The sequence below is a fragment of the Colobus angolensis genome, unplaced genomic scaffold (assembly GCF_000951035.1).
Source record: "Colobus angolensis palliatus isolate OR3802 unplaced genomic scaffold, Cang.pa_1.0 Scaffold36, whole genome shotgun sequence".
NCBI lineage: Eukaryota > Metazoa > Chordata > Mammalia > Primates > Cercopithecidae > Colobus > Colobus angolensis.
Window position 1 is genome coordinate 5,017,021 of NW_012116932.1, and position 13,312 is coordinate 5,030,332.

General features: G+C 46.2%; 1 protein-coding gene across 3 annotated transcripts in view; it reads left to right on the plus strand.

Moving 5' to 3' along the window:
- Window positions 1–13,312, plus strand: part of SCN10A (sodium channel, voltage gated, type X alpha subunit) — a 97,973-nt gene that overhangs the window by 62,169 nt on the left and 22,492 nt on the right. For 2 of the 3 annotated variants that reach the window (XM_011953301.1, XM_011953303.1), the window contains 5 exons: window positions 4,133–4,492; window positions 5,983–6,429; window positions 7,751–7,891; window positions 9,518–9,641; window positions 10,673–10,827. In XM_011953301.1, the coding sequence (XP_011808691.1) occupies window positions 4,133–4,492; window positions 5,983–6,429; window positions 7,751–7,891; window positions 9,518–9,641; window positions 10,673–10,827 (1,227 nt within the window). The remainder of the gene's footprint in view (window positions 1–4,132; window positions 4,493–5,982; window positions 6,430–7,750; window positions 7,892–9,517; window positions 9,642–10,672; window positions 10,828–13,312) is intronic. The other variant, XM_011953302.1, reaches the window with a different exon arrangement.

Below are 13,312 nucleotides of genomic sequence, written 5' to 3' on the forward strand. Positions count from 1 at the left end.
TCTCTTGCACAAGAAACAGTGGCTACACCATTACTACATGTTTTGTTAAGACTTGTTTCATTTAATTGGAAAATTTAACTAGTCTTCAGCATTGGAAGACTTAATCCCATTGCTCACTGCCTGGAATCTAGAAGCAGTACAGTTCCCTAAATTGTCAAGGCTCTAAATTTCTGGATTATATTTCCTTTTATTTCTTATAAACCAGCTAAATCTTTCCTGAGCTAATCTCTTTCTTGTACTGTCTTGACCAACATAGCCAGTTACAACAGACCCACAATACTAAGCTTTAATAAACCCTTCCCCTAGGGTTCCCGGTTTATGAGGCTCATGATCTGCCTCAAAATTTTTGCAGGCAATATTTTGTCACTGAATAGCATAGATTGACTTTCCAAGCATTCTCCCATCAGCTTCCTTGTTGTCCACCACATGATCATTAAGCCAGTGCCACAGATTGATGCTTTTGAAAAGGCAATACCTTTTTTCAATGAACCAATTTCTCCATTACTCAAGATAAGTACAACTAATTGCAGTGATACCCTCTAAATCTGTGAGTTAACATAATAGAGATATATGTCTCACAGCACATTCAGTGCTTGTTGGGAAGCTCTCCTGGGAGTGATTACTTCAAGTAGCGACTCGAGGATCTAGGATTATCCCATATTATGATGTCACCATCTTCAATTAGTGACCTTTATGGTGAACATGAAAGGGAAAGAAAAAGTGCAGGGGGTTTAAGGCTATGCCTAAAAGCCATGTATATTACTTCTGTCTCCATCTCCATTCCACCAGACAGAGCCCACTAATGTGACCCCAACTATTTGCAAGCAAAACTGGAAAACAGTCTTCCGTTGTGTCTGGGAGCAGAAAAGTGAATGGAGACCATATGACCAGTCTCTTCCACATCTCACAAGACATTGCTGTTGTGTCTACTCAATGTTTATTTAGATTCACTCTCATACTTAGCACTTTCTTGCTCTTTATACCTTTGTTATAGAGCCAGTGGGGGCTCGCTGCCCAATGCACTAGAAACCAATACTATTACGTTGGAAGCCAAGACTATGGCACCAGGTTTTTGAGAAAAGAAAAGCTTAATATTGCAAGCTGGCTGGCAAGAAGACAGGAGGTCAAGCCTCAGATCTGTCTCCCCTCTGCTCTGTCTTCAAGGCAGTATTTTTATTAGAAAATGTTCAGTGAGTGGATACCGAGATTTGCAGGTGATTGGTGGAAGGAAAGGGGAGGTTTGGAGAGTCCCTGGGCCTGCACAGTTATCTCTTCATGCTAACTCGTGGGTTGCATATGCAAATCTTGGGGGAGTTAGTATCCAATATTAAGTGGAAATTCAGTCCATGACATCAGTAAGCTCATTCTGTCAGCCATCCTGGTTCCAACTGATTTCAGCCACGTTTTTCTTCATCTGACAAGAGGAGGGAGTTTCAGTGTCACAGCAAGTTGTTTCTTTACCTATCTGCTGTCCTAAAAACGCAAGAATTTTTGTAAGTTACTGATTTCTTACTCTTTGGAACACAGTTTGAGTTTCAGATTTTCAGTGAGTAGCTTCTTATTTGGTATCCTGTAAGCCTAAAAATTTAGTTATTGATTTATTTAACCCTTTGGGGTACAGTTTCGCATTCTTGTATATTACACATTACATGTTACTTCTGGGATCACTTTCTATCTACCTGAAGTACCTCCTTTAGAATTTCTTTGAGTACGTGCCTTCTGGCAATAACCTCTCTGTTTATCTGAAATTTGCTCTTCAGTTTGCCCCTGTCTTTGAGAGACATTTCTTATGAATGTAAAATTCTAATTGATACTTATTTTATCTTCCTTCAGTGAAGATACTATTTCAACAATTAGCCTCCATTGTTCCTAATGAGCAGTCAGCTTTCAATTTAACTGTTATTCCTTTCTTTCTGGATGCTTTTTAAATCTTCTCTCCGTCTTTGGTGTTCTGCAATTTCACTGCAATATGTCTAGGTGTGGATTTCTTTTCATTTATAATGCTTAAGATTCATTGACTTCTTGAATCTTTAGATTTGTAATTTTCTTCAATTCTGGAAAGTTCCCAGACATTATGTGGACAATTATAGCCTCCACTCCATTCTATTTTTTCTCCTTCTGGACTTTGGTTAGCTAGATATTAAACTATCTCATTCTATCCTCTGTGTCTCTTACACTATTTTGATATTTTTCATCTTATGTCTCTCTGGGTTACATTCTGAATAATTTATTCTGACATATCCTCAGTTCACTAATTCTCTCCCAAACTGTGTCAAATCTGATGCAAACCTTCTTCATAGTATTTTTAATTTTAAGTATTACACTTTTCATTTCTAAGAGTGTATTTGTTTTTCACAACTTGTTATCTATAGTTTTTTTATTCTCTACACATTGTTTCAAATTATTATTTTATTTCTTTAACATATTATTCCTAATTATACTGTTATCTCTGACTAATAATTATATCATCTGAAGAAATGGAATGACTGTTTCCACATCTGTGGTTTCTCCTGGATCTCATTCACTCCTGGTGACTCATTCCTTCTGTTTTTGTTTGTTTTTTTACTGCAACTCTTAAACAATTTTTGAGGGAATACTATGAAACCTGGGATGAAGGCAGGTTCTTCCAGAGAGTATTTGCATTTAATTTGCAGAGCACTTTGTAGAATTGCTCTAAATTAAATTCTCAACTTAAAATACCTAGGTAGTGTGAATTCTAGCTAAAATCCTATATGAGCACCACTTTGTTGTTCCAAATGCTCAGAGTCAATTTTCCTCCTGTAGCTGGTACCTAGCACCAGCCATTCAATTTTCCTTGCATTCTCCTGGGCTTGTTTATGTTTCATCCTTACATGAAGGGTAAAGCTCTTTGGGATCTTGTCTTAAAGCAGGAAGAAACTCCTGCTAGGCTCACAACTTTTGGCAGGCCATGAGCTATGTTTCCTGCTGCCCATACTAGTTACTAATGCTCAATTTTTATTTGTGTTTATCAGCTTCCTCTGTGACCAGTCCACAGAGTTGTTGTTTTAAGCTCCGCTTCCCATATGAGGAGAGTAATTTCCAGATTAGGTCTAAGGTGAATGTGGACCCCCTCTCCCCTATCACATAAAGAGGTGTATACAGTACTTACTGTGTAAGAGGATTAAACCTCCTCCCATGAGATTTACCCACTGATATGAGTGATAAAATTGTTGCTGCACTGTTCTGTTCAGCATTGCATCCTAGCACCTAAGCCATAGCCTGGCTCCTAGTAGGTGCTCCATAAACACACCTTGACTGACAGACTGACAGTTGATCGCAGATGTTTTTTTCTGAACAAATTAGAGAACCATACAAATATATTTTAAAACATTTATACATTTTTATGCTTGATGCTTTTGCCTTCTGTGGGACTTAACATATCTGAGTTTACAATGAAGACTTTTTGAGACTTCATCTTTTCTCAGTAACCAAACAATTAGTTCCATGAGAGCAAGAGCCCACACACCTCTCTTCATATACCTCACAGGCTAGCACAGTGCCATGCACCTGCATGACTGGTGCTCTGGGGAGCGGGTTGGTTAGTCAATTAAATGAACACATGAATGCTGAGTCCATGAAATCACAGACATTTGCAGTTTCAAAGCTGGTGGGAGCAACAGATGTTGTCCACTTCCCCAAGATGAGAAATGCCCTAAGAGATGTTTTGCCAATACCTATCGAATGCAGTGGGTCATCCCCTACCCGAAGGAGGCTGGTCTCTCTTCAGGTCAAAATAAGCTTGTTCTCACTTATTTGTGAGCTCCATCACACCCACCCCACCTCCACAGAAGAGGCCCATATTCAGGAGAGATCAGGCCTATGGCTATAGAACAGAGTACAGATCACAAGGCCACCACCCCAGTACAAGACCCTGACTCAGCCACAGTCAATGAAACACATTGATACTTAGGAACCATAGAAGGCTGGTCATATTTTTGAGTAATTTATAGCATAGGAAGAGAGGTCTCTGAAAGCAGCTTCCAGAAAATGCCCTGGTTTAATGGGATGAGAGGCCTTGTGTTTTTCCCAGAGCTTTAGTTTCCAGCCAAAACTTTAGAGGAAAGGTAATGAGCCCAGCTACCAAAACCTGACAGTCTCTGTTTCTGTGCAGCTGCGCGTCTTCAAGCTGGCCAAGTCCTGGCCCACCTTAAACACACTCATCAAGATCATCGGAAACTCAGTGGGGGCACTGGGTAACCTCACCATCATCCTGGCCATCATTGTCTTTGTCTTTGCTCTGGTTGGCAAGCAGCTCCTAGGGGAAAACTACCGTAATAACCGAAAAAATATCTCCGCGCCCCATGAAGACTGGCCCCGCTGGCACATGCACGACTTCTTCCACTCTTTCCTCATTGTCTTCCGTATCCTCTGTGGAGAGTGGATTGAGAACATGTGGGCCTGCATGGAAGTCGGCCAGAAATCCATATGCCTCATCCTTTTCTTGACGGTGATGGTGCTGGGGAACCTGGTGGTGAGTGGTGAGCCCTGCTGGGGGCACTGTCTCCTGGGGAAAGGAGGAGGCTTCTGGGTTATCTGAAAAAGCTTTGATCTGCATTTTTATGCCCAGACTATACTTCTCTGGTTGAAAAGTCTTCAAACTTTTCAAATTCATCTGGCATTCATTACAAAAAGTGTGCCTTGGGAGGCAGCCTGACTTGCAGGAATGAGAACATATGATTAAAAAAGAGAGACCTGGTGTAGAATCCCAGCTCCACCATTTACGAGGTGGCTGACCCCAGGCAAGAGACTTAATCTTCTCAAGCTCTAATTTCCTTAAAATCAAGAAAATAGTACTTACTCATGGGTTTACTGGGAGAATTAAATGACAAGAGATGACATATGCAAATTGCCTAATGCAATGTCTGGGCTGAGGCAGGAACTCAATAAATGGTGGCTATTAGCTGTTAAAGGAAAAATGTGCTTCCCCACTCTAAGGGGGCTCAGAAACCATTTTTATTCAGGGAAGTAAGAGCTGACTGATTTCTCCAAGCTGCACAGGTCCTAGCTAGGAGCAGAGGGAGAGGCTGCAGGGAGGGGGCACAACGGGTCACAGACAACATCCAAGGCCATGGAGATAATAACAAAATCTACTCCATGTTTGGAGGAAGCCCCTCTGGAGACTTACTTGCCAATGAGCCCCAGTACCCCTTCTCTGCCCCAGCCTGGCCCCCTGCCCTCAGCTTGTCTCCACTCACTCTGGTCATGGGGGGTCCTTGCCCTCCTGGGACTGGCTGGTTGTGTGGGACGATGCAGTCTTCCAGAAGCCCCTTTCTTATTGCCCTGGACATCAACCAACTTGGGTTCTTTCCTCATGAGAGTTTTATAGGCAGAAGAAAGCTAAACCAAGAGAAGGGAAGCAACAACAAATCCAGACTCTTTAGTCTTTTCCACCCTGGCTTCTGAGCCAGAGATGCCTCTGCCTGCATCCCAGAAGCTCTGTTCTTCCGGGCTGAGCCCACCATCTCTGCAGAGCCACAGATGCCCCTCACCCTCAGACAGGAAGTTTACCCCTCTGAGCACTTTTACATTTCTTGTATCATTTTGTCTTCACAACCACTCTTCATCTGCTCTCAAGTGAAGAACAGGAAGCAGCAAGATGTCCCCAGGATTCCAGAGTTGGGAAGAGAATCCAGAGCTTTGGCACATGAGGGTGGTCGCAGGAAGGGCCAGTGCCTTCTCTCTATTGTCCCTAAATGTCCCTTTGCTCAGCAGGAGGCTCCTCCTTTATGGCAGAAAATATGCTTCCACGCCTCGTCCACTGAGGCAGGTCACTCCAGGACATCCCCAAACCTTCCCTCAACTGCTCTCAGAATGTCCATTCCCCTAAAAGAGAAAGAATCCCAGGTGGGCAGGAAGAGGCCCAGGCCATGGCTGTTCTGCCAGCCAGCTGCTAACCCAGTAGGCCAATGTGGGGCTCAGCTTAGAGATTGATCAATCTTCCCTTCCATTCCTTCTCTTCAGGTGCTTAACCTGTTCATCGCCCTGCTATTAAACTCTTTCAGTGCTGACAACCTCACAGCCCCGGAGGACGATGGGGAGGTGAACAACCTGCAAGTGGCCCTGGCACGGATTCAGGTCTTTGGCCATCGTACCAAGCAGGCTCTTTGCAGCTTCTTCTGCAGGCCCTGCCCATTCCCCCGGCCCAAGGCAGAGCCCGAGCTGGTTGTGAAACTCCCACTCTCCAGCTCCAAAGCTGAGAACCACATTGCTGCCAACACTGCCAGGGGGAGCTCTGGAGGGCTCCAAGCTCCCAGAGGCCCCAGGGATGAGCACAGTGACTTCATCGCTAATCCTACTGTGTGGGTCTCTGTGCCCATTGCTGAGGGCGAATCTGATCTTGATGACTTGGAGGATGATGGTGAGGAAGATGCTCAGAGCGCCCAACAAGAAGTGATCCCCAACGGACAGGTAAGAGTTATCCCCATGGGACAGCCACAGGCAGTGGGGAGGGGCCTCAGGGCTTGAGTGACAAAGGGCAAAAGGGAAATGCAGAGGAGACCTTGACATAAAGAAATTTAATCCATGCCAAGCTTTCCAGAGGAAGTGGCGTTTGAGCAGGGCCTGAAAGAAAAAGTCAGAATTCCCCAGGCAGGCAAACAGGGAGTGGGGGGCGGCAGGTGAGCAACAGGCCACCTTGAAGTGCTTGGGGACTGTCTTTCACACAGCTGTCCCATGCGCTCTGCCCAACCCAGGCTCTGTGCATGAGACGCTAATGAGATTTCTCTAAGAACAGGATGTTGTCCAAGAGCAAGGCTCATCTAATCTTCACCAGCATCCTCAGAAGTCCTGATTCTTATGTGACTCATTTAGCCAGCTTTTCCCCACAAGTGATATAATAGGGAAATGACACACTCCTTTTGGCACCAACAAATTTAAAGCACATTTAAGCCATTTGATAATATGTATTTTTAAATACTTGGCACTATTCCTTACTACCTTAAGCTGGTGTATCAACCCTCGCTAACCTCTTCTCAGCAATTCAGGGCATTCACCTCTGCCCAACGTAGGAAGGCAGGGATCCCTGTGGGGCCTCAGGAACATGCAGGGCTGCTGGTCAGGTCACTAAGTGGTCCAGAAAAGTTGTGCTTTGAATCTGTAGCTTTCCCATAGCCTTCTTCCCTGCAGTCATCACTTGTGTTCCAGCAGCTGCTGTTATCAGCTGCCATATTTTACATGCCTTTGTCTGGGTGACAGCAGAGGGCAGGGCATCACCATCCCCAGAGTGAAGGACATGAACTCTGTAACAGCTGTCTGCCACTCAGAAGCATTTTCAGTTACTTTGGGGCTCTTAGGGAGCTCCAGATGGCCAAGTTCCCTACAATTTTGACCTCTGGACAAATAACAATTGTCATGGCTAACATCTACTGAGCCAAGCACTTCGTGCAAAGTGTTCTACAAGCACTAACATATTTAGTCATCAAAACAGCTGAATGATGCAGATCTAGCCTTTTGACTTTTGAAGGTGGGAAAAACGAAGATTAGAGAAGTTAAACAATTTGCCTGACATCACATATCTTATAATTAATGGAGTCCAAGGATAAAACGCAGGTCTATCTAGCTATAGTCTTCATGCTCACTTCACACCGTGTATGTATGTATATGTATGTACGTGAGTTGCATATATGAAACCCTTGGCTCTGGCAGCCTGTGATGTGCAAGATCCCTTCAAATTTAGAACTGGTCATCTAAAGGTGGGGCCAGGCATGCAGCTGGGACCCTCTCTCACTAGCAGGAGCAGCTGCAGCAAGTTGAGAGGTGTGAGGACCACCTGACACCCAGGAGCCCAGGCACTGGAACATCTTCTGAGGACCTGGCTTCATACCTGGGTGAGACGTGGAAAGATGAGTCTGTTCCTCAGGCCCCTGCAGAGGTAGGTATGTGAGCTTCCTGGAGAGGCTGGACAGCCAGCCAGACACTGACCAGTGGGCTGGTAGAGGCTGGAGGGTGGGGGTGAGGCCGAGGTATTCCAGACTGTGTTCAACCACATAACCTCATTTCTCATCCTGGGAATTTTTGAAGTCCCTCCCAACCTCCAGCTAATCCGCACAATTTCAACTTTCATCATATACCATTGCCGCAATGGTATCTCACTCTAGGGTGGCTGTAGGGAAACAAAGAAAGAGTGAGACTCTGCAAGCTGTGGGACCTAAGATCGGTTCCTAAACCTCTCTGAGCCTCCATTTCTTCATCTGTGAAACTGCATGGTAATGCCTACTTGGTAGGATTATTTTGAGGCTTAAATGATATGCTCTTGTCAAATGTTTAGCTCCTGCCCGAGACAAAATAAGCGCCCAGAAAACGGCAGCCAAGAATAAAGGAAACAAAAGACAATGCACAAAGAAAGTCAAATGTCTTTCAGAGCCAGCAAGTAAGAGTCGGAGGTGCTCACAGATGAGGAAGTTTTCCCTTGTGATTCTCCCCTGCTTGCTTTTGTCTACGTCATTTTCTTTAGACAAAAACAGCCTGGGGCTGGGGAGAGGCTCTCTATAGGTGAGTAGTGAAGTGACAGCCTGGCAGAGACTGAGCTGGAAGGTCTGAGGTTTAGGATTGCCTTATACAAGGTAAAAATAAATGTTGTGGTTTCACTCACAAATCTTGAAGGAAACAAGCTATAGGGAAAGAGGCGTCTATGAAAGTTTAGCATCTTTAATAACACTGCCTTCAATTCAAGAATTTAATTTGACACCTAGCTGCTGAGTGCTGACTATGTGACAGGCACTGGCTCAACAGAGATAAGGAAGACATAATTCATCCCCAAAGTTATCAAGCCCTTCAGCTTGAAGAATGTCAGCTACTGGCTGTGTGCCCTAGGCAAGGCTGACCACAGCAGGGTAAGATAAGAGGGAGGGCTGAGACGGCATTTGGGGGCTGTGGGTGAACAGAAGCTGCTTGGTTCCCACTGGGTGAGGGCTGTCACATTGTGCACGTGGATGTCATGCTTCTTCCCAGATGTTCCAAGGACACCCCTAGCTAGTTGTCCCTACTCAATGTCTTCAGTACACAACTTCTGGGTGTTGGTTTTTTGTTTTTGTTTTCTTGTCCATGACCCTGGCTAGGCAGGAGGGGCCTGACAGCGACAGATGGGGACCCGCCCCACCATTTGGGTCCATTAGCCAAGCTATCAGGTTTACTAATATGAGAGCAGCTTCAACTCCTAATTGAATTCATCTGGAGACATTATAGGGCTAGAGCTGCCAGGAGGGCAGCAGGCCCCTGCAGCATCACTCCATGATTAAATATTCAAGCCCAGTGAACGCTGAGAGTCGTTATGGGTGTAATTACGGTGTCTCGGGCCATTGCCAGCACTCCATCAGGGGCCCAAAGGTTTACAGTCTCACACAGCTAAGCCTCTGGGGCTCCAGGGAGAACAGCAGTGTTCCAGGCCTCAGCTGGCGAGGCACCAAACACGGGTGCAGTTGAACCTGCAGTGACCGCGTGCAATTCCCCGGGGCCCCGCGGAGAGACGAGTTCACTGCCCTGGGCTTCTCCCCTGCAGGGAGTGGACGACACAAGCTCCTCTGAGGGCAGCACGGTGGACTGCCCAGATCCTGAGGAGATCCTGAGGAAGATCCCTGAGCTGGCGGATGACCTAGAAGAGCCAGATGACTGCTTCACAGAAGGTAAAGGGACAGCCACAGGCCCCCTCACACTGATGTTAATTAGGGCCAGAATCCAGTTGAGCAAACACTCACCTGGGCACCTCTGGGTCCAGGGCCCTGGCCTGGTTTCCACAGAAGACAAACAAGCTGTGCCCACTTGCTGCCTCACTCCCAGGCCTGAGGGCGCCAGCATCAGACACACATGCCTGGCCATGGTATCTGCATCTCATGCACTATCAGACACCACGTTGAGACATGGGCCTTCCTCGTTACCCTCAAAAACCCCTCCCTCAGTTCTAAACCAGACCTCTTGAGTTGAAAGGGGGAAAGGTAGTCACCACCATAAACACCACCGAAAACTCTTGATTTGGATGATGAAGGACCCAGAAGAGGGCCATGATGTATCTGCTTCCCTCAATCTTTTGTTTAGCTCTCAAAAGCAGAACCAGTGTCTTAGTCATCTTTCTTCTCAGTGTTTAGAACAGTGAGACACATTATATTCTCAATAAACATTTGTGCAATGAATGAATCAAGAGTCCATTCTATGAAGGGAATTGTGGCCTCAATGCTTTCTAAAAATACATAGAAAAAATGTTTTCAACACTTGAGTTTCTATTAATAGTTTTATTTGACCCTGGGCTGGGCTGGGCTGGACTGGACCTAATCCCCATCCCAGCCATGTTGTGGCCCTCAGTTCAGCTTGAGCTTGGAGCATATCCCCGTCAGGCACCCCGAGGCTCATATCCTGTAGCTTGTCTGTTTTCTAGGTATAGGTGGGCAGAAGAATAGGGACCACTGGTGTCATCTGTAAGAAGGATATGGCTAGGAAAAATATCAGAGTGGACAAGACTGATGATGGAGAGGAACACCTGCAGGTCTGGATTGTGGGACTGCCTGGAAGGGACCCCTCTTCTCCCATATTCCAGGAAATAATTCTTTTCCAAGGGGATGACAAGTGGGTTTCCTAGCAGAAAGGTTTCTCTGCAGCAGGAGCAGAAATTATCCCCTTTGCCCAGTGGCCATCACCCACCATCAGTCACCTCTCCCCACAGGATGCATTCGCCACTGTCCCTGCTGCAAAGTGGATACCACCAAGAGTCCATGGGACATGGGCTGGCAGGTGCGCAAGACTTGCTACCGTATTGTGGAGCACAGCTGGTTTGAGAGCTTCATCATCTTCATGATCCTGCTCAGCAGTGGATCTCTGGTAAGGGGAGGCACAGTCCCTGCCTCCAAATCCTCCAGATAGGAATCTCCTACAATCCAAAGGCCCTGGAGCTGCATTGGTGGGTTCTCCTGACTACTGAGCTGAAAGTCCCCAGCCTGTCACTAGAAGGAGAGCTGCAGCCCAGGGCGAGGGTCCCTCTTAGCAGCAGGGCATGGGAGGTGTTCAAGGTGCCCATGCCATTGCCTGCCACACCTGGCTGCAAGCATTTGAGTGAGTGAGTGTATGCATCCCACTGTATAGATGGGGAAACTGACACTCAAAATGTTTAAGACTTGTCCAAGGTCACCCAACTCGTCAGTAGCAAAACCCAGCTTTTCCCTTACTTAATCCGAAAGCCCCTGGCTTCTTACCCTCTGACCTCCCCAACCCACGGCCTTCTCTGAAGGCCTACAGTACAAAAAGGACTATATTTCCTTATCAAACCACTTTCAAATGCTACTAATTACTCCTTTAAAACTCATAGAAAATCATTACAATAGCATTTCTCAAAATTTAATCTCCCAGGAGCTTGTTCAAATGCAGTTTCTCATTCCATAGATCTGTGGCAAGGCCTGAGAATTTGCATTTCCAATAAGCTCCCAAGTGATGCTTGCACTGCCCTCAGTGACCCATGCTTTGAATAACAAGACCTTATGGGAACAGAGATTCAGAGTTGGGACACATCTCTAAGGCCCTGGCTGAATACTGGGCTTTGTAGAGCAAAGAAGGAAGGTTCTCTCTGTACTGTGGCTTAGGCTCCTTATACAATCTCAACTACTCCGCCAATAGACCAAAGTAGACATAGACACAGGAAGAGACTTAACATCCTCAGTTGTTTGCATTTTCTAGATGAGGAAGTTGAAGCCCAAAGGCATGAGGGGCTTCAGGTAATGAGTTGAAGAGCTGAGAATAGAGTCCAGGTTCGCAGCTAATTTGTTGAAGGGCTAGGACTACAGCCCCACTCTTCTGATTCACGGCTGCAGTGTTTTCACTCATCTTGCGCCCCATGTGTCATTTACTCTCTAAAAACAACCTACTAAATATCTGGGCCTCCATCTAAATGCCAGATTGCCCAGGAAGGGTGACAAAACTGCTCGGTGCATGGCCTCAGCCTTAGGGAGGAGCACAGGTGTGGGACAAGGCAGTATCTGAGAGGTGGGAGGAAAACTAGGGTGGCAATGATGCAAAGCCAAGGGAGAAGAGAGTTTTGGGGCAGGGACTGGTCTGCCATCTTGGGTGCAGGGGGGAGGGTGTGACAGCAGCTGCAGATGCCCAGTGCCCTGGCACAGGGTGGTGATTGTCCACACGGACCTTAGCACAATGTAGAGGCCAAATTGTAGGGGCAAGAGGGGGCTGGGCAGTGCTTTCTCCACACCTACGCTCCTTTCCTTCCAGTCCTTCTGGATTAAAATAATAACCACATGTGCTGTTGGCCAGGTGCTCTCCTCACTACCTCATTGGCTTGTGGGCCTTCTCTCCTCATTTCACTTCTCTGCTCTCCCTTGCTCCCTCCCTTCTCTCTCTAACCCCCTTCTCCTCACACCTCAGTCCACCCCCCACATTCCCAGGAGGAAGCTCAGACCTGCAACATTGCTCCAGCCCAGCCCGCCCCCCTGCTGCTCTCCCTTCCCTCCCATCTTCTTCCCCATAGGACTGAACAGGCTGGCACCAAATTTAGCCCTCTTTAGGCTTTCACTTTGAGTACCTTTTAAAAATAACATGCATTTTCATCTGACAAAGTAAAGTACCAAAAAAATACTTGGAAATTATAGAAAAAGGTAAAGAAAAAAAAATCATCCATTTCCCCATCACTCAAAGAGAAGCTCACTTTGAAAACATGCTGGTATACCTCCTTCTCATCTTGCTTATGCATACAATATACACATATTACAAAAATAAAACCACATATATGCATGCTAAAACCTCAGTAAATTTTCTCAGTAAATATTCTCATATTATCTCATTTAACGGCTACAACATATTCTTTTATAATGTATTCAATCAATCCCTATGTTTACTTCTAATACACATTGAATATTGCCTATGTGTACTCCCTCAGAGATGTTGGATAATCTCCTGTCTTAGTCCTGGTCCTAGACACAGAATCAGAAGCTAAGAAAAGATATGGGTTCAGTTGAAATCCAGCTTCAGCTGATCCCATGGAAAGCGCTGAAGCACAAAGGGCACCACAGAGCTGTCCCACCTTGAGGCAAAGGAGACAGCCTTGTAAACCCCCCTGTCAGTGTCCCTGGCTGAGGGCTGCCCCAGCGGGGAGGGTAAGCATTTCCCAAGGTGGACAGTTCCCTCCAGCTCAGCAAAGCCATCAGGAAAAGGGGGTGTCTGCATCCATGAACTATTAGCAGCCGACATTCCCAGCAGATGAAGGATAGGGGCACTGGCCCCTTAAAGAGGACCTGGGTGGGCGCCAACAGCCTCCAGTGTCCTTAGGATTAGTGCTTGAAGGAGGAATTGCTGGGTTCCTGAA